General features: G+C 38.0%; 1 protein-coding gene across 3 annotated transcripts in view; it reads right to left on the reverse strand.

Annotated features, from left to right (window-relative positions):
• The window catches only part of ulk4 (unc-51 like kinase 4), a 283,773-nt gene that overhangs the window by 97,318 nt on the left and 164,968 nt on the right, over window positions 1-21,487 (reverse strand). For all 3 annotated transcript variants that reach the window (XM_067449187.1, XM_067449185.1, XM_067449186.1), the window contains one exon: window positions 5,858-5,906. In XM_067449187.1, coding sequence (XP_067305288.1) covers window positions 5,858-5,906 — 49 coding nt within the window. The remainder of the gene's footprint in view (window positions 1-5,857; window positions 5,907-21,487) is intronic.

The following is a 21,487-nucleotide window of genomic DNA, read 5'->3' on the forward strand; positions in this document are numbered from 1 at the left end:
CAAGAAAAAGAAAAGACAAGCACAGATGGACGCTATAGGTTTGAGATGAGCCCACCTCATTTGAACGATGCTTAAATTAGCAGCAAATGTGATTACAGAGCACAGGTCAGTGCATGAGAGAGAGAAATCGGTAAATGTTGCAATCAGTAAAGTAGTAAACAGGCATGCAATCAGCTCACTGCAGAGCACTGTGGGAAAACAAGCAGAGGGGCGAGACCGACAAGATGATGGTGGGGAAGTAACTGCCACTAATTTTGACTTTCAGATACAATATTCAGTTGTATTCATGCATACTTATTGATTACTGCAACACTTGATCACAGCCTGACATTTTTAAGTACAATCAACTTGGGTGTTTAAGTTATTTCAACTTAGATTGTATTAAACTGAATTTTAAACAAGAGTTAAATCTTGTTTAACTTATTAAATGTGCCCTAGAATGAAAAATTGTAATTAACCTTGCCATGGTGAAATAATAAGAGTTCAGTACATGGACATCTCAAACACCATTGCCTCCTACTTCTTATGTACATTTTGTGAATCCATAACACAATGGAGAAAAAAAGTGCTTCTCAACATGACGCAAACGTTGGGGATCATTTATATGCACGCCCCCAACATTTGCATCTGTCCAAACATGTGCATTGTCAGGCGGAAATGGAGCGAATCATCAAAACAAGCTGCTCGCATGGACACACCTCATGTTCCAGGCTCTTCAGGAGAACTGAGGACTTTACATACCCTTCCCACAGATAAAACATGTCAACAGATATGGTTGATGTTTATAATCGGATACCACAACAATTTAATTCAAGATCGTTCGTTTGTTCGGGCCATTTCAAACAAGTTTCTCTCAGCGTCTTAAACTGAAGAAAGTGGCAACTATATTCCTGCAAGCAGTGAGTAGCGATTTTATCCACTTATTGACTGTTTAAACAATTTCTGATTCAATTGAAAGTTTCTTAGAGAAACAGCATTGTCTAGATAACGCAAGATGCTAGTACAGTAACAATAGGAAACTCCAAGTACCATACAAAACTAAATAGTGTGTCTGATGATAAAGGTTAATATTATTTTGTATTACAAAATACAACCGTAGATACTTTGCTTAGATTGTTCACTCGATCCTTAGCAAACGTCACCTTTTCCACCATATAAGTTAAAACGATAGTCATTTGACAAGGCTATTATTTTGTAAAAATATAAGTTATATATTTATATTTTTGAGAACTGAAGTATGGTGTTTCCTATTAGGCTACATCATAGTCACTGCGTAACGTTAGCCTACATTGTGACTAACATTATATAAACATGCAATATCCTAATAATGTTTTCAGATCATCCGTGCGCGCGCGAGAGAGAGAGAGCTCACTTGCATATGGTTGTCGTATAGAGAAAAACCGGAGATTATGCGGGTTTCTTTTCACAGAAAAGCTCTGTTTGGGGGATTTAATAATTACTGAAATCTGGCAACCACGCGAACGCGAGCTCTTTCTTGCGCGAATGATCTGAAAACACCAATAAACAAGTAAGCTGCGTTTTATAAATCTCCATTTGAGATGTTTTGCTTAGTGTCGTCATTCAGTCGGTCTTGTTCTGTCAGAGCGGTCAGGACTCATGACCCGCTTTGCTGAACTGCTGTGAGCTGCTGAAATAAGCCAATCAGAGCAAAGCTCAGCATTAATATTCATGACTCTTCCAAATAAGGCAAAACAGAGCATTACATCCTAAGGACAATTTATAGGGTTGTAAATGGACCTGTAAAACTGTATCTGGACATTTTTTCCCCTTAAATAAGCCGCATACCCTCTGTGTAGATATCAGAGAACAATTTAACATATTGTTTCAAATCATTCTAGGGCACCTTTAAAAAAAGTTTAACATTTCCAAACTTAAAAAAAAAGAAAAAAAAAAGAGTTAAAACAATGCAAAAAACATATGTTGTTATAACTTATTGACTTATTTACAGCGTGGTTAAGATTGTGTTAATAAAATTGGTAACAGTTTACAATAAAGTTCCATTTGTTCACATTAGTTAACTAGGCCACATCCACACGAAGCCAGAGTTTCCCTATCCAATCTTTTTTTTCCTCGTTCTAAAATATATTCTGTAATATACTTCTCAAGAAACCACTGAAACAACTCAAAACGATGTAGCTATGGAGGAGACTGGAGCATGCATCGAGAAGTGGGTTGATGACATCATCGTTTCACAAAATATACGGATTGGCTCTACGCACGAGAACGCAACGGTGTCGTTTTCAGATTTATCCACTCTAGGACAGTTAAAGCAGCACTAGGTAACTTTTCAACCTTCATAATATATTTTTTAAGACTCTTGTGATGATAAATCGACTTACAATAGGTTGAATGACACGTCTGCCATAGCCTGATGGGGTCTGTATCGTTTTTAATCGTACTTTTAAACTTCGGGTTTCGGGTAGTAACCCGAGAACAAAAAAAAACTACAAAATTCGACTGCTTTACGGCATATACGTCACTTCCACCACCACCCACACTTCCTTAAATTCGGACGTGCGAGCCCAACTTTGTTCGTCGGATAATATAGTCATGTCCGAAGCAGCAGAGACAAATAAGAAAGAAAAGGTTTTGTTGGAGGAAAGCAATAAGAGGAAATGAAAAAGTGATGGGATTAAAGGCAGGACGAGGATCAAAATGTGACCAGCGTTTGCTCGTCGGCGTGAGCTGAAGGAGGCGTGCCCGACCGATGCTGTCATGCTTGTTACGGTGATTACCTACCACTCAAACATTGAACTGAAGTATCATATAGATTCTGTAAAACGGTAACCAATAGACTACTATAATGACGCTGGCTTGTAAACATGAGCATCGGGATTATTTGGCGTTTGAAAAAAATAAAACCCATGAAATTATATTCATATGACATGCTGAAACATATGCCACTGACTGTAACGTTACCTGGGATGAAGACATTTCACACGTGACGCCAGAAGAACACCTGCATGTGAACTCCTCTTGCAGTGTTCAGGGGAACTGTTAGTGCTGCACCGCTGGACGCTTTTATGAAGTTATTTGGCCCGCACCGCACCACTGTATATATTTTTACAACCCGCCGCGCATCCGCGACCATTAAATAGACATACGGGATCCGCGGGTTATGAGACGACCCACGCATCACTAGTTCAGGGCTATCAGGGTTGTCATGTCAACAAATGCACGCGCGATGGCATCCCCTGTTGTAGGATCACAGCTCTTACGACAGTAGTTGAGGACATTATTTTTTCCAAACTGTAGGGGGACCCCGAGAGCAAAAGTAGCCAAGTGCGGCTTTAAAAAAAAGAAAGAAAAAAACCCCAAAAAGAGTGATTTCAGGCTCCCAAAATGCTGGATCGGTCTCAACAAAACTTTATACAGCTGAACGTGTCTCTGTGTACGGGATCTTAGTTAACATCAATTACATATGAAAAATAAATCTAAAGCATTTCTTAATCTTAAACTATTGTTATTTAAATAATGTTAACAGTTTAATAAATACTATAAAATATGTACTGCTCATTGTTAGTTAACAAATGTGACCTCATTGTAAATTGATATCATAATACTTGTGGTTACTTTTTGGCTTTGTGTAATTTTTGCTTAAAAATGGCCCATAATTAAATACTTAGCCTGGATACTTAATATTTATTTGGTTGGCTTGGCTGATGAAAATGTATATCCTTCAGAAAATAAAATTACAGTACATGAAACGCTCTGGGTTTATGGCTTTATTTGGCTTTATTTTAATGCATTGTTCATTTTTCATTTCAGGTAATAAGAATGTCAAAAGAAGAGAAGAGAACAACCTATGATGTCGAATAAGAGAGTACTTCGACTCGGCGCAGTAAAAAGTCCCTGAAAAATCCTCCCTCACATTTCCCCCTCCCCCTCTCATTTCTGCCAATAGGGGGGATGGGGAGAAGTGAGGGAGGATTTTTCAGCCGGGACTTTTTATTGCGCCAAGTCAAAGTACTCTCAGAAGTGCTATTCCGCCATACATTATAGTTACTTGCATGTATGACCAAAATTCACTGAAATATTGTGCACCCACAATACCAACATGGACAACATGGATTTTTTCTCCCATTTACTGAAAAGTATTAGTTTCAGAGATACAAGGTTTCCATTCGACAGCGACGATATGTTAGACTGCCAATCACTGTGGCCTACTTGAAAGTGTGTGTGTGTGCGTGCGTGTGTGTGTGTGTGCTTCCGAGGGGTGGGGGTGGTGTTGACAGTTAACAGTCGATGTAGGGTCCACTCTAATGAGAATGTAACCTGCTGTTGAAAAGGCCTCACATCCACACTCCATTAACTCTGCAACCCAATTACACATTGCACTCTGATAGGTCAGACCCCTACTGCCTCATTTACATAATAACTCAATGGATACTGGGATGGGAATATATTTAGAGAGAGAGGTCTGACTGTTACACAAGAATATGCACACAGCATTTATAAGGCTAAATGCCTTTATAGAAATGCCTATAAAACACTTCAGCATGTTTTAAATGATCCTATGATATAAATACTGTAGTTACAATTAACTAACGTTTTAAACGTGAATTCAATAAACATGTGAAATATATTCTGCAAGGACGCATTCAGTTGATCAAAATTGAGAGTGAATACATTTAAATTTTACAAACAACTTTTATTTTAAATAAATACTGTTCTTTTAAACTTTCTATTCATAGAATAATAAAAAGAAAATCTGTTTTTTTTTGCATGCATGTCGTTACTTAACGAGTCAAACCACTTTAAATATATCAAATTAAGAAAAGAGATCTGCAGTGAAGGAGATGCAGTGAACATTTTCTGAGAACAACAAATTTAGTTCTCTTTCTATTTCTCACAAACATCTATCATATGGTTTTAGAACACTTGGATTGGAGTACACAAACCACAAGAAATATATACAACTTTTATGTGGCGGTAGTTTTTTTTTTTTTTGCCGCTCGTTTCCTCCATGGAATTCAAAATAAACTAAGGTCATTGAGACTTTTTATCTCACAATTCTGACTTTTTTTTGACAAGTTATAGAGTAATTATAAGCTCGTAATTGCAAGAAAACTTTGAGATAAGAAGGTTTTTTTTTTTATTCCACTGAGACATTTGGCTACAAAAAGGACCAAAAAAAACAAAAAACAAACAAAACAAAAACATATTTCCTGTGGTTTTCAAGTAAAAAAAAAAGTCAGAATTTGTATGTTATAAATTCGCAATTACAAGAAAAAAGTCAGAATTGCGAGTTATCACATAATTCTGACTTTTTCTCAGAATAGTGAGACATAAAATTAGAATTGGGTAGATATAGACATTTTTTTATAGATTTTTTTTTTCTCAGTAATTGCAAGTTTATAGCTTACAATTCAAACTTTTCTACTTGCAATTGCGAGTTTATAAATTTGCAATTCGGCTTTCATACAATTGTTAAATCTGAGAACGTCTTGCAATTCTGAGAATTTTTAAAAATTTTATATTAGCGTTCTCGCGCAATTGTAAGTTTATATTCATAATTCTTTTTTTTTTAAAATCTGAATTGCAACTTAACTCGCAATTATTTTTAAATTACATGACAGAAACAAGCATCCACATGAAAGCCATGGCCACTTTGAACTGTGATAAATAAAAAGATAATACTGTACAAGAAAATTATTTAATGTTATGTTAATTATTTCATGTCATTAAAAATAACACCATGGAATCGGATTTTGATAAAGCTTTTGATTTTCTGGGAACTTCATTGCTTCCTGAAGTCAGAGAAGGAAACCAAAAGCAAGAAACGAATCAAGCAAACCGACAGTGAGGAAACCAAAAGGCTCAGATGCACACTTACCTCTATGACTTGAAAGATAACAGGCAGGAGACGGCTCTCTCTAACAAGCCTGTTGGGGGAAAACACAAACACACACATAAGTATACACACATTTAGCTAGCAGCACACACATTTACTTCATGGCACTAAGCCCACGTTCCATCTTCATTAGTGTGACACTTGTGCGTGCATTTGGGTTTTGGCACTGAACAGGACCACTGAGGTGTGAACGCGTCGTGCCAAGATCAGTCAGCTGGGAAAATGACCTTTGACTAATCCAGTGACGAGTGAAAGAGAGAGAGAGAGAGTATGCCGCTGAAAGGATGAAAGAGTGATGGATGGACAAAGTCAGACGGAAACACAACAATATATTGAGTGAGAAATAGAGGGGGCTGTGTATCAAAACCTAGTGATCCTACCTAGATTTTTACCGGCTTTTTATTTTAAAATACACTGTTAATCACCATAACACTACAGGCGGTAAAATAGAAAGTCCATGATGAAGCAGAGTTCATCCTAAATGGCCTTTTCTTGAAACATCAATCTTCAATACATAGTGTGCAGGGTCAAACACAATAAGAAAAAAGACACTAAAATGCTACTATAATACTACTATAAAATACTAAAAAAATAACTAAAAAAAAAAATCATATGATTCATATCAAATAAAATGTGCCATGCAGGGAATGCACTACTGTCACCTTAATTCATATGGTAATTAATAGTTTTACATGCAAAATCTGACCATATTTTACATTGAAATTACTAAATGTACAGTTTCTCACCATATATGGTTAGGTGAGTTACAGTTAACCAAGTTTTATTGTAACATTTTTACATTTTTGGAAAAATTACAAACATCTTTACACTGTAGGAAGCTCACTAAGCACCAAAATAATGGTTTGAATCATTTGAACAAAATGTTTGGATCTGTCCAATGTCCAAAAAGGATGTTAGGTAGAAAGTTCACTAGGACTGAATTAAATGCATAGAAGACGACTGTTGAAGACTCAATAAACGATATCAAGAAGGAAGCTCCACTAAGTTCAGACCATTTGAGTCTAATATATAAATGTGTCTATGCTCCAACAATGCTGTATATGTAGGCAGAACATTTACATGTGACTATGACTGTCAAAAGTAGCTGTATGGGTATAGGTAGCTTACTATGTTTAATCTAGTGAGAATGCGAGTCTGACACTGCTCCATTGGGCTGTGATTATGGGGCTTGTTTCAACCGAACCAAGAAAGAAAATGCCCTGCACTTAATTGGATAGACCTACAACCAATCAGAGCAACGGAGTAAGTGATGTATGTTGAGTAACGCATAGTTGTCAACAGAAATCAACTACACGTACACTGGAAGAAGTAGAAGAAGAAAAGTAAACGATCTTTGCCGGTGTTGTAAAAAGTACTTACCAACACCATCTTTTTTGAGAGAAATAGTAAAGGTGAATGCACATACAAACTTTGAAGTTCATAAAAAAGCTCTCCATTTAGTAAAGAAAATCAACCCAAGCGCTCTTTGGTGATGTGAATGATTACGTTACGGTTGATCATCTGCCCATCATCGTATAAAGCCTGCCTGACAATTTCAATGGTTCGAACAGCTCTGGTTCGAGCATAGCTGCATAAGTCCAGACCGAACTTCCCGACCTCACATGTCCGGCTGGCATTAACTTATAGCCTGCTTGATAGTTTATTGCTGCGTTATCAAAAAAAATTCTAATGAACATAGACTGAATCCATTTGACATTCAGCAGGCCAACACAAATATATAAATACAACATAACAGTGCTTTTTAAGTAGGTTTTATGTTAAAAAAACACTGCATATAGCCTGACAAGCCAGACCCTCATCAAGATGTTTGGTCTGGAAACTCACCATTGACAGGGCTCAATCTGAGGGGCGGGATAAACGGTTGTCTTTCAAACTCCCTCTGCACGCGATAGGATAGCGCGACCACCAACCAGAGCAACGAAGGTGAAGCGGAGCTCGTTGATAGATTAAACATTCGCCGTACCCGGTCGGCAAAACTCCTAACTCCGAATGACTTCAGTGCTTTCTTTGTTATTTTCTCAGAGAAAAGCGTAACTCAAGTCTTCCAGAGTCGCGGTCAAAGCTGATTCGAAAGACCGCCGTTCACCAGCTTCTGTGTTTACTAGAAGCAAGCAAACGCAACTCGCCCCGCAACTCGGCCGGCGTCGTCATTATGGCCCCGCCCTCCGACTCTATACACGATGTGATTGGCCCAGCAAGAGTTAGACGATTACAGCGAGGAAGGGTATTGAGAGTTGCTAGACGACACTCGTGGGCAGATTAGATTTGCTGCTGCTAGGATGCGTCTAGATTTCTAGGCTACACTGCATATTCTTCAGTATATAAATGAAATACATATATTATTATTACACTGGGACAAAATTAATTCATCCTTTACAGAAAGAGAAAGAGAACTAACAATTACTTTTATTTTGACTGTGAGTTTCTGTGTGTGTGTGTGTGTGTGTGTGTGTGTGTGTGTGTGTGTTTATTATATGACGATAGATTTTGTCGAATAAGATGATAAAATGCTCATCAAGTGAATGGAGATGCAAATGTCCTCATTTAATGTTGAGGCGACAGAGGCTGAAAACGCAGCGATTTTCAGTGTTTGTGAGGTAAATTCATTCATTTACACAGAAACATGCAGAAAAACGTTTTTAAACTCCTTTTTGAGGCTTTATATTAACAGACACTAATATAGCACCTCGATTTAAGTGTACTGACACAACTATGCAGTAAATTCCGTTTTTATGACTGGATTTCGTCTGCGTTTTTCACATGAATCCTTATCAAATTTACAACAATTATTTAGTCAAGAGTAGCGAGTGATTTTTCTTTTTCTTTTGTTGTTTGATTAACATTAAAACGCAGACATCAGCGCATTAGGAATATTATTATAATATTGGATTATGCAGCAGACATTATACAGCTCAGTGCCTTCACACAGTTGATTAATAAACCATGGGTTTGTTATATCTGACTTTTTCATGCTATAGCCGATATGCAGATGGTTGTATGTTGATTAAAAATAGGCTGACAAATATCGGCGGCCGATACATCGGTATACAGCTCTAGAGTCAACTCATTTGAATCAAATGCTTGAACATGCATGGTTTTATTAAATGAATAAAATATTCAAATTTGCTTATATGATGCCTAAAATTGCTGACTACTGTAGGTTTAAATCATTGAAATAGAATGTACAGACGTGTCTATATGATGGATAATATTGCTGACATGGCAGGCAGCTCACTATGTTCGCATGTAATTATGATGTCCAAAACTGCTGACTAAGTTGGCTACTCGCTAGATTCATATCATCTGAACATTGAAATACATCTTGGTAGACAGTCCACTTGGTCTGAAAGTTCGAACACACCTATGATGCCCAGAAATGCTGTCTAAGTAGGCAGCTCACGGGGTTTTAAAAACACACCTAGAGAATGCTCCAGACAGCCAGGCTCAGAGGAGTAATGGAAGCCTTTATTGAAAATGACTCGCCATGCTCTCCTTATTGATTAAGGCCTTTGATTCACAGCCAATTACCATACGCAAAAGGTGCATCGAGTAGAATGCAACAATCTGAGAAAAGGACAGATAAAATGAAATTAGTTGTAAGGTCACATTTGGAATACTTACAGTGTCCTTCCCAGTCAATACAGTGATACATGGCATAGCTATAGTTATTTGGCCATTCTCCTCATAGTGTGTCCTCTATGGAGGATATGGTTTCTTTTCGTGAGAAAGAGCTTCTTAGTATACCTGAGATAAGGTGAATGCAAAGGTCTATGAGTAAATCTCCCACTAACGTATTGAATTCTTGCTATATAAACCAAAGCCACAGGTAGAGAGAGAAATATCCTCTTTGTGCCTGAAAGTCTACTAGAAGTCAGCACAGCTCAAAAGCTGGGATTTAGGGATTTTTAGAGTCAGAACAGGTTTCACTGTTCCAAATTGTGTACTCTGATGGAATTGGGTTAAAAAAATAAATTTAAAAAACAGCAACAGCAATGCCATTTTGTTAGTCAAATACACCATGAAATTATGCGTTTTTAGTTAGTGTTGAGACCATGTACAGCACACTACCATTAAAAAATCTCGGGTCAGGGTTATTGCTAGCCAAAGCTCTATTTATTTGTTTAAAAATACAATATTGTTGACATTATTACAACCTAAATATCTGTTCTATTTTAATATATCCTAAAATGTAATAACAGCATTGGTAGCAAAGCCAATAATGGCTGCCGGCATCAGACCAACTGCAACAATGAGCAATTAAATGCAAATTGAAACGGCGCTATACATTTTATTTGTATATCGACACAAACTCCATAACTTTTTGACAACATGGTCTGAAGATATGATTTTATTTCTGTGCAAAACGGACCAACAGTCTAGAAGCAGTTCGAAAAATTAAAGAGGATAAAAATGGCTGCCAGGAACTTCTGCTGATCATGTCAAAATTGGTATCATTGTTCTCGGCATGACCCAAGGAATCTACTTTCAAGTAATTTAAGTTTCATTACAACAGCCAAAACACATCAAACATTACAAGCATTTGATCATTCATTGGCTATTTCAACCACACACTTTGAGTTAGCCTGACAAGCCAGACCCACATCAAGATGTTTGGTCTGGAAACTCACCATTGACAGGGCTCAATCCGAGGGGCGGGATAAACGGTTGTCTTTCAAACTCCCTCTGCATGGCGTGCGCGCAATTGGATAGCGCTACAACCAACCAGAGCAACGTGAAGTGTTGCTAGATTATAATTAAACTCGTTGTATCCGGTGAAACTCCGAACACATCTTCCCTTCGTAAGAATTATTTCAGTGCCATTCTGCTTTTTTAATTTTTTTTTTTTTTATTGCATTTGGGGGGTTAAAATGTGTGTTATTTCGGCAAGGTTGGCTGCTAAAATTTGCATTCTTGGGTCTATATATCATATAATTGAGGTCGCTTCAACTCGCAGATTTGGCAAAACACAGTGCAGTTGAGGTTCTGTTGACATTTGACAACTAACTTTATGCGTTGCTCCATTGGTCTGATTGGTTGCAGGTCTATCCAATTGAGGTCTTTCCTGGTTCGGTTGAAACACTCCCCATAATCACAACCCAATGGAGCAGTTTCAGACTCATATTCTGACTAGAACTGAGTATGACCACATCAGGCTAGGCAAACTGGGTATCGTACAACTGCACCGAACCTAAAGAGATCAGTTGCCATGTTAGTGGCACTGCATCCAAATTGTGCAGGAGCCCTCAGTTCATGAATGATTTGACACAGAGCCGAACAGCCCTATACGCTCACTACGCAAGCTGCGTAGGACCCCGCAATTTACTCAAGGCCCCGCCTCCCCCTCGTGTCAAAGCGCGTCAATCAATGTTAAACACTGATGATAAAATTAAGCGGAATTATCCTTCTGGCCATGAAAAGAGGGGAAAAAAACCACCATGGCAGTGAACTGCAGGAACAGCAATCAGGTAAACTTGTGTTCTCTCCTCTCCAAGTTTGATGTCAGCAAATAACAGTACCCCAAAGTTAAGTTGATGTGCATCTCTTCCGTCGTCTTGCTAAGCCAGATGATCCACATCCAGCCCCAGCCAGTACAAGCACAGACCCAGATGATCCACATCCAGCCTCAGCCAGTACTAGCACAGACCCAGATGATCCACATCCAGCCTCAGCCAGTACAAGCACAGACCCAGATGATCCACATCCAGCCCCAGCCAGTACAAGCACAGACCCAGATGATCCACATCCAGCCTCAGCCAGTACTAGCACAGACCCAGATGATCCACATCCAGCCTTAGCCAGTACTAGCACAGACCCTGATGATCCACATCCAGCCTTAGCCAGTACTAGCACATACCCTGATGATCCACATCCAGCCTTAGCCAGTACTAGCACAGACCCTGATGATCCACATCCAGCCTTAGCCAGTACTAGCACAGACCCAGATGATCCACATCCAGCCTTAGCCAGTACTAGCACAGACCCTGATGATCCACATCCAGCCTTAGCCAGTATTAGCACAGACCCGGATGATCCACATCCAGCCTCAGCCAGTATTAGCACAGACCCTGATGATCCACATCCAGCCTCAGTCAGTACTAGCACAGACCCAGATGATCCACATCCAGCCTCAGCCAGTACTAGCACAGACCCAGTACAGCCTGATTCACCAACTGTAAAGTCGTCTTCTTCAGCAAGTACTATCTTAAGATTATATAGAAAATACTCTATAATAAATATTGTTTGTTTGATCCTCATTCTTTGACTGTTTTGTTCAAAGGAGGAAGGATTGTATTGGGAGCACTAAGGTGTCAGGTGTAACTGCATGGCAATGGCAAATGGTTTAAATAGCTTACGGGTCAGGAGGGCCCCTTAGCAGAATTTTGCTTAGGGCCCCAGGGAGTTCAGGATCGGCTCTGACTTGACATACACAAGTTTGGTCTCAATATGAGAAAGCGTTGCTGAGGTATTGCCTTCATTTTGGAGTGTTCTTTGTTGAATTAGTTTGCACGGTATTTGAAAACGGTTTGACGTATCAACTTGAATTTCATAAATTTTTGTTTGCATGGTCTAAAGATGATCTGGCTCAAATTTCATAAAGGAGGCCTAGGAGTTCCAAAAAGTTTCCTGTTTTTTCCCCCCTGAAAATTCAAAATGGTGGAAAATATTTTATGATGGAAAATTATGTCAAATATGCAATCAAATCGCGTTGTTCAAATTGTCCTGTTTCTTTGTGCCAAATTTCTTACCAGCAAGTGGTTATACGCCACAGACTACCAGAGCGGAATAATAATAATAATAAGAAGAATGCCAACGAATGCAATAAGGGACCCAGTAATAGACTGTAGTGGACATTATATTTGAGTGAGTTTCTGTGACGTCACAGTTTTGAGTCAGGTTGTCCTTTAAAGAGCACATTCGGGGGTTTTGCACATGTACCAAATGTTTGGAGGTTTCACCAGGAGAACAACAAGTTCTTGGTTTTTAAAAATGGCTGATATTAATGTTTGGCACTCTTATGGAAATATGATAATATTTTGTCATTATAATTTAAATCTGATTAATTTTCAAATTGTTTGTTATAAATCAACATCTCAGGAAAATGCTATGGGGTTTCTAATAGAAATACAACTTTTTGTTACAAAACAGGGCATTGATTTCATAAAAGTCCACTGTAGAGGACACCAGGACTTAAATCATGTTTATCAGGCATTTTGGAGACACAACAAGTGAATAGGGAAAGAAATTCCATATAAATACTCCTATGAAATATTACATTTTATTATGAAAATGTTGCTAATTATTACTCCCATTATTACACTTCTTTTTTTTATTTCATGTTGCAACAAGAACACATGAATATGCTAATTAGATGGAGTGTATCGATACATTGTATTGAATGGGACAATCCAAGTATGGCTATTTTACCCACATATTGCATAAAGTAATATGGCATATCAAAGCATTCAGTTATATATCTTTCATAACAGTTTAGAATCATCTTAAAACAAAGTTTGTTTTTAAAAATCCTGAAACTTAAAAATGTATTCGTAAATTAAAAATAAATCCCATTGTTTTTGCCTATACATGCAATTTCATGTTTTTGACAACTGAGTCCTGGTGTCAACTACAGAGGAATTATCATAACATATGAATAAAATATAATTTTCCCCCCAAAAATGTTTTTTATGCTTTAAACAATGTAATGACATGAAAAAATGCAAAAATTAAAAAAAAAACCTTTTTTTTCTGGGTTCCAGGAGGATATGTGCCTACGCACATTCGGTGTTTGCAAACCATATGTTATTGCACTTTTGTTCATTTAGCAGCACTTTTGTATTCATTATTGAATTTTGAGCATACATTATGTGGTGTGACAGGCAGCGGGGCGAGGGACCGCGAGAGCGGGCCGGTGATTAGTGTTGACAAGTGCCAGCTGCATGACCCACCGGTCTCATCTCGCGGCCATGTGACGGGAGCATAAAAGGAGGAGCAAGGGCAGCGGAAGACGAGAGAGGACCAGGCCTGGATTTATGTTATGTTTTGTTTATGTGTTTGTGGGCAGTCGTCCGTGAGGGGCTGCCCACGTTTTATTTTGTGGGTATTTGCGGGCAGTCGTCCGTGAGGGGCTGCCAGCGGTTTTACTTTCGTTTTGTTTATTTATTTAGAATAAAGTTTGTTGAAACGTTCGCCGGTTCCCGCCTTCTTCCTTCCCATCTATGAACTGTATTACACATTAAATCACAGACAATTGTGCGATTAATCACTATTAAACAATTGAATCGTTTCCCAGCACTAATAATTATTTAATTAACAATAAATTAGTTCAGGGTTGTAACATAATTGTTATTGGGGGTTAGTGATGAGCCCTGATAAAGTTTTTATAACCTGAACACATTTTTATATGTTCTTTGAAATATTCAGTGCATCTTCTACGTGAACACCAGCTCAACGTGTCTAACAATGTGGGTAAACCACTAGGCCACGGCACAAACACAGTTAATATGTACCAAAGAAACTATTCAACATCCCAGAAATAGATTACCTGCAACAAACATAATTTATTAATTCACATTACAGTGCGAACAGTCACTCACGGTACACAGGGTCCATTGACAGAACAGTGACGCATGTCGAGCAATCTGTACACTCAAGTGTGCACCGATGTGCCCTTTCTCCAGTATGCTTATTCAGAACAGCCAATGATCTCTCATCTGTCTGCGCTCGCCTTCCCAACAAACATCATTACCCCTACAATTACCAACAAAGCACAAAAAGCCAATACAAAACACACATACTCTCGGTACAACGGAGTAAGCAGGCATAATGAATAGGACCATTTTATCATGACACACCAGAGAGAGGGAGAGGGATTGTGGCCTTTTCTCACCGAAGGCTTATTTGTGCCCGGTATGTGCTCCATTAGGTCTTTAATAGGCAAGCAGCCCAGTGACTTGGATCACTCATCCATCTTTCTGAATGACGGGCGTTTGCCGAGGTAAACGGGGTCAACTGGATGGGTGAAAAAAAATACTGAGCTTTTCACTTACACAGCTTTCAGACCAACCAGGTTATTGGCCCACTTACACAGTCCTCAGGCAAAGTAGCAGGTGACCAGAGGCACAGTTTTTCACTGCAAAACCCGTACCTGAATAAAGTGATCGTGACCCACATAGTGATGGACTGTGTGTCAACTTATGGTTGAATGTCATGCACACTGTCAAGAACATATACAACAGTTAAAACAGATCATCTCTCACTCCAAAATCTAAAGGAAAAGAGAAGTTATATTTTGCTTACCGGTAAATACATTTTTTAAGACAATTTTAAGGGCATTGCGACTAACACATTCTCATATGTACATTGTCATATTTTATAACATAAACCCTCTTAAATGTATAGTTTTACATAACAAATATTATCCCATGATTTACTCACCCTCAAGTCATCCTAGGTATATATGCCATTCTTCTTTCAGACACAAACAATAGTTATATTAAAAAATGTCCTGGCTAATACAAGCATAATAATGGCAGCCTAAAATTGAAGCCCATAAACATTGCATCCATCTATTATAAAAGTAATCCATACGGCTCCAAACTGAAATTTGGAGCTGCATGGATTCAAATTATTCAGACACCAGATTAAATTTTTTTTAACATTTTTTCTTACTAGTGGTTTCAGGACACTAGTTAACTTTATGTAAGTGACGATAGCAAAATAAAGTAAACTGTGATATATTATATCCAACAATTCTGTGGACTACCAGTAACATTGATAACAATTTGGGAACAAAATTATTCAGACACTTTGACCTGACTACATTTTGCTTAAGTGTTTTTATTTATTTATTTATTTATTTATTTATTTATTTATTTATTTATTTATTTATTTATTTATTTTTATTGTGAATGCGGCCCTTTACATCACAGATTAACAAAATGAAGCATTGCTTGGCAATTGGTAGACCTAAATTCATATGATCTAATTGTGTACTTAAAGCTACACTGTGTGATATTTTCCCCCATCTAGTGGTGAAAAGGTATATGACCATCCAGTGAATATTAGTTTCAGTTCCTCTCAATTCCGATTTCGTTTCAACTCTTACGGTGACCGATTTAGTCATGGCTTCCAGTTCGACTTCTTCGGTGAGTGTTGCTTCAAGTGATGAGGTTACTTTTGAAAACGATTATAATTTGCAGTTATTTAATTTGCCAAATTATCTATGATCAAGTTAATCTATGTAAAATAAATAATAGTTTTACGTTTTCGTTAATTTTTACCATTTCAATGCTAACATCAGCTATCAGGTTCCCAGACGAATGCAAGCTAATCTTAGTAACTTTTATCAGTGCTATCGTTATTCTGTATATTGTACGACATCACTAGCGTAAGGCAAACAAATTATAATGCAATTAAAATATTAATCTCATGTTATCCGTCATAGAACACGGATTTTTGTTATAAGGTAAACGATACTTTTTCATCATTGACGCGAGGAAAACTATCCTAGACGTCGTTCTAGTGTTATGCACAGCACACCATGATATAATTAGCCAAGCAACAATAAAACTTCCAATATACACAAATAGGCTGAATTAATATTACCTGTCGAGAAGAAAGCAGGCAACGTCGGCGTTCTTTTTAAAATCGTTGCTCCTCATGAGCTCTTTCCATCTTGGAAAGGCCACTCCAATATTTACTTTTTTCTTGTTGATTTGCCTGTTGCGTTGCCGTCTTAATTATTTTTTCCGCTTCCTTGGCGACTCTGATACATATCCCGCAATGTTACTAGGTCCCGACCCGGGTCGAATTCGGTAATCAATTCCGGGACGTGGTTGCTTTCACACAGAAGGCAACCCGGCAATGTTCCGGGAATATTACGGGTCCGATGTGCAGTGTGAAAGGGGCTTAAGAGTGATCCTCCATCGTCATATAGCAGCCTCAAGCAATCCTCCTCTTCACATTCGACACAGTGCCATCGAGTGTAAAAACGCAAAAAGCGAAGCTTGAATTTACGGGTATGTCCCTCTTTGGCAAATGTACTTTCAAGATGGAGGAGCAACATGGCGACCGCCATCCGAACCCTCATTTCGTATGTATTTTCAATGGTATATTATAAAATTACGAGAATGCATTATTACTTGAAAGAAGTAAATATACATTAATGAGCACATATATTTTTGAAAGAACTAAGTGATTTTAGCTGAGAATAAACTAAAAAAGTTACAGTGTAGCTTTAAATTTAACAGCTGATTGTTTGATTGCCTTTCTATCAAAGTTATCTGACATTATCAAGATGAATTTGTTCTGAGCCAGTTTAACTCGTTTGTCATATTTTATTACCATTTTCCAAACTATAGTGAATAAACTGTGATAATGTGAAAAAACGTTGAAAGACATAGGCTTCAATTCTTCATGCAAAATAAACCTGACATGGGTGTTGTTTTTGAGATTCATCCTTATAGTATTCTGGTCTGCAGCAGAGCATGTGAGCGGAGTGGAACAGGGAGTGGTATTATTTCCTCTGGAGTGCCTTTCTGAAGATTCCGCTCGCTCAGTCAACTCAAGGCCGCTCGCTCACCCCAGAAAGCCCTTTTTCATATGCAGGTTAGTGAATATCCCTAACAAAGCTCATTTTGCTTGAGAGCTGTGATTAGATTATGGTTTAAATAAGGGCTACGCACTTTTCTCTCAATAACAATAGAAACACAATAGAAATGACAGTGGTGAGAAAACAGCAGTTAAGAAAGCATCTGATCACTAGGGATGGGACGATACACTTAAACTCACAATACGATGCACCTCGATATGCTAGGGTTACGATACGATACGTCACGATACGATATCAAAATATTTTTTTTTTCTTTCAAAATCTGTGATTTTTTTTTTTTTACCACCTAAGTAATGTACTTAAACGAAAGGTAGGATTTTTCTCTTTTTTTGCTTTTTGGTTCTAAGTTGTTTAAAAAAAAAAAAAGGAGAATTTTTAGAAGTCCGCAACCACATCTTAAACAGGGGTGCCAATAATTGTGGAGGGCACTGTAGGGATGTCAATCGATTAAAATATTGAACCGCGATTAACTGCATGATTGTCATGAGTTAACTCGTGATTAATCGCAATTTAATCGCACCTTTTTAGCAATTGTAAATGTATCTTAAATTAAGTTTAAATTAAGTTTTTAATACTCTAATCAACATAGGTATGGACAAATATGCATGCTTTATGCAAATGTACATTTATTATTGGTGAAACCATACTTGTTCAATAATAATCAATACAGCATGAAGACTAGACATATCAAAGGTCATAGATATGTTTATCTAAGAAATTGTTCATGTCTCTAAAGCCTAAACTTAAAAATAATGAGTAAGTAGTGATTTCTCTCATTTTAACAATATACAGGGAGTTTTTACACTGGCAGTTTAATTCAGAACAGGGCAAAGTTCGTATGAAAAATTGTTAATGTGTACCAGTGAGCGAACCAGAACCACACCATACCTGGAGGAGGTCCATATTACACGAGTAGGAATATAGTGCGGCCCCTTTAAGAGATCCGCATTCCCTATTGAACTGCCGGTATTTTGCGTGTGCGCGCCGAACTGGGCCGTGATTCACGTGGACAGTGTGAAGAACACGGACGACTCGGGAACGCGCTTGATCAGGAAAGTAACCTGTGCATTCGTTTTAGCCGATTGTAATGTATTTAGTTCAATAAAACACGTGTACTGTAAGCGGGGTGATGGTGTTCATGATTTACCTCAGACATGAGCGAGTGAGCTGCAGTGCATCGCGCTCAGACTGCAGAGAATGTGCTCAGTGAAAAAACGCCCTTTTCTTTCTGGAGTCTAATAAAAGTTTAACAGAAAATATGGTAGTTTATGTAGGCAAAAACTGCATTTTTGGTTTAGAATATTAATGCTAATGTCAACCATTTTCTTTCCCTATTAATGTTTGCTGCTACTTACTTTGTCTGACTGCTCTCACTTTTTCCAACTAACTTTACGGGCTATGCCTCAGATCAAACAGAAAATGCGCGCTGCGTTTTGTTATGTCTGCCCCATGCACACACACACACACACAATACACTAAATTATTTATATACTACGCAAATCATGCAGCAGTGCCATCTATCTTTATTTCGCGATCCATTTTTTTCCGACCTCGATGCGTTTCATCACGTTTTGTATTGCGATATTTTGTCAAACGATATTTCGTCCCATCCCTACTGATCACAGGTATGTATGAGCTCTGCAATTCAGCACTATCCAGTCAAGTCACTTCATGTCACATTTAGTTATTAAATTGTATACAGTTTATTGCCTTATAATAACTGTATTGTATAGGCCTACTGTAATTGAGACATTTTGGGCAAGATTTACTAACAGCCAGCACAAAACATCTTTTGCCTTTTAAAAAACTACAGTCAGGATTTACTAAAGATACAGGAGTTTCCCTTTCAGATAAAACATTTATGGGAGGAGAGTATTTAATGCAAGGCGATTTACTAAGGTTTGCTTACGTCAATTTACTGGTGTTTGCAACATTATTTACCGCCCAAAAAATAATGCAACCAGACGCTAACTGGTAGATTGCGCATCTATGCCTTTTTGGAACTGCGCTTATGTTAATGTTCCCCGTTTAGTAATTCTGGCCCTATGGATATTCAAGAAATTCATTACAAACAGAAATATGATACAGATACATTTTATGTTAGTGCGCAATTTGAGCGACATTTTACTGGAGAGCGTAAGTGTAGGCCGTGAGAGATTGAGTGGAGCAATATCGCTCACATGCTCTGGTCTGTAGAGAGTTAACCAGCCAGCCTGGTTTGTCAACTCAGGACAGATATCATCCACACTAAAAATGAAGCTGATGTAATTGGTGATGTTGACAAATTTGACAAAAATCAACATCCTATCAGCAGAGATAAGGTTCAGTCCAGCCATTACAGGCATCTCAAATCTCAATCCTACATCTTGTCTTTTCTCGGTCTCTAAAACGAGACTGCTAGGTCTTAACTCAAAAAAACAATGAATGTCTCAACTTTTCGTTTGCATCTGAGAGTGATTTTAACGGTGCTAAGCAGCATTTTCACGGAAACAGGAAGTGTTGAGATTGGCATTTACACAGGTAAATGTCAGCCAAAGACACTAAAGCATCTAATAAGAGAACGTATGCGCATAATCTTTACGCTCGCAGGCAACCTTTGCATCAGATCTCCAATCAGTCAGTGAGGAAAGCTGCTGCTATGCACTCTCCCCTCACTCTCTCGTAACGGCACCCGACATTTACTGGCACCACCGTCCCTCTGGGGCCAAGACACTATCAGAGACGTCGCAGGGTGCGATTTCTTCCTGGTAGACCTCTTGAGATTTCTGCTGTTCTGTACTAACAAAAAGATCCATTACATAGATTCCAGACACAGCAACCATCCATCCGTCCATCTCTGTCTCACCCGTTCAGAGGATGTACAATGTTGTCAGGGGCTAGCGTTTGTAGCCAGAGCAACTGCTATGCCCACACATTCTTTCAGTCCTCAGCTGCCCACATAAACAGTGCTGAGAGAATAATAGCCAGTCACACATACAAACAAATCGTGACACTTCCACATGCCTGAGCACCATGGACACAGACAGCTCCCACACACCGCACGTCCTGTCCAATATACCACTAGCAGAGGGTGTCACCCTTCACAGCAGCAGCAAAGACACTTAAACTGGTGTAGAAAGACATCAGCCCATCTACACCAGCACATACATTTAAATAGCAATAGTAAACAGAATAACATTACAACTATTAAAATTAAGTCTACCATGAAGAAATCGCACCCTACGACGTCTCTGATAGTGTGTACACACATATACATACATATAAATGCACGTGTTGATCACGTGTTGATAAAATTAGTGCCGTTAAAATTAATTTGCATTAATGCATTATTAACTGTAACAATGACACCTTCAGTTAAAGTCTAAGCAAAATATTCTGTACTAATGTAATTATACTGGTAATTACATAGTTATATGATCAATTCATGTAAAGTGTGACTAATTAAAAAAAAAATATATATAACTTTATATATATATATATATATAGTCTAAAACGGCCAAAAATATTAATTTGCGGGTTACATTTTTGCTAAGATAGCCACTGGCGACAATATAAATATATATGTTATGATTGAAAATCACGTGCCTTTTTATTTGCAAGTTCTATAATGAGTGACCCATTATATATTTTGCTGTTAACAACACTGACCGTTGTAGCGCAGCCATCCATAATCACAGTAAGATTTGCACAACTGTCAACTTAAATGTGTCACTTTTAAAGTAATAAAGTCATTTTAGTAAACAATTAACACTTTTTCAGATTTCAAATTGTCAATTTTATCCCAACATACAAAGAATTATGTCACTTTGGCTCTTTAATGTGACCTGACAGATTTCTCATCAGCATCAGACAGGGTGTGAGCAAGACGTATGACAACGTTTATAGAATGTATTAGGAGGAGGCCAAACTATAATCATTGGCAGAGTGATGCTGACATTGCTGACACTGCTTTAGGTTCTATGTAAAGAACAATTCTTTGT

The sequence above is a fragment of the Pseudorasbora parva genome, chromosome 7 (assembly GCF_024679245.1).
Source record: "Pseudorasbora parva isolate DD20220531a chromosome 7, ASM2467924v1, whole genome shotgun sequence".
NCBI lineage: Eukaryota > Metazoa > Chordata > Actinopteri > Cypriniformes > Gobionidae > Pseudorasbora > Pseudorasbora parva.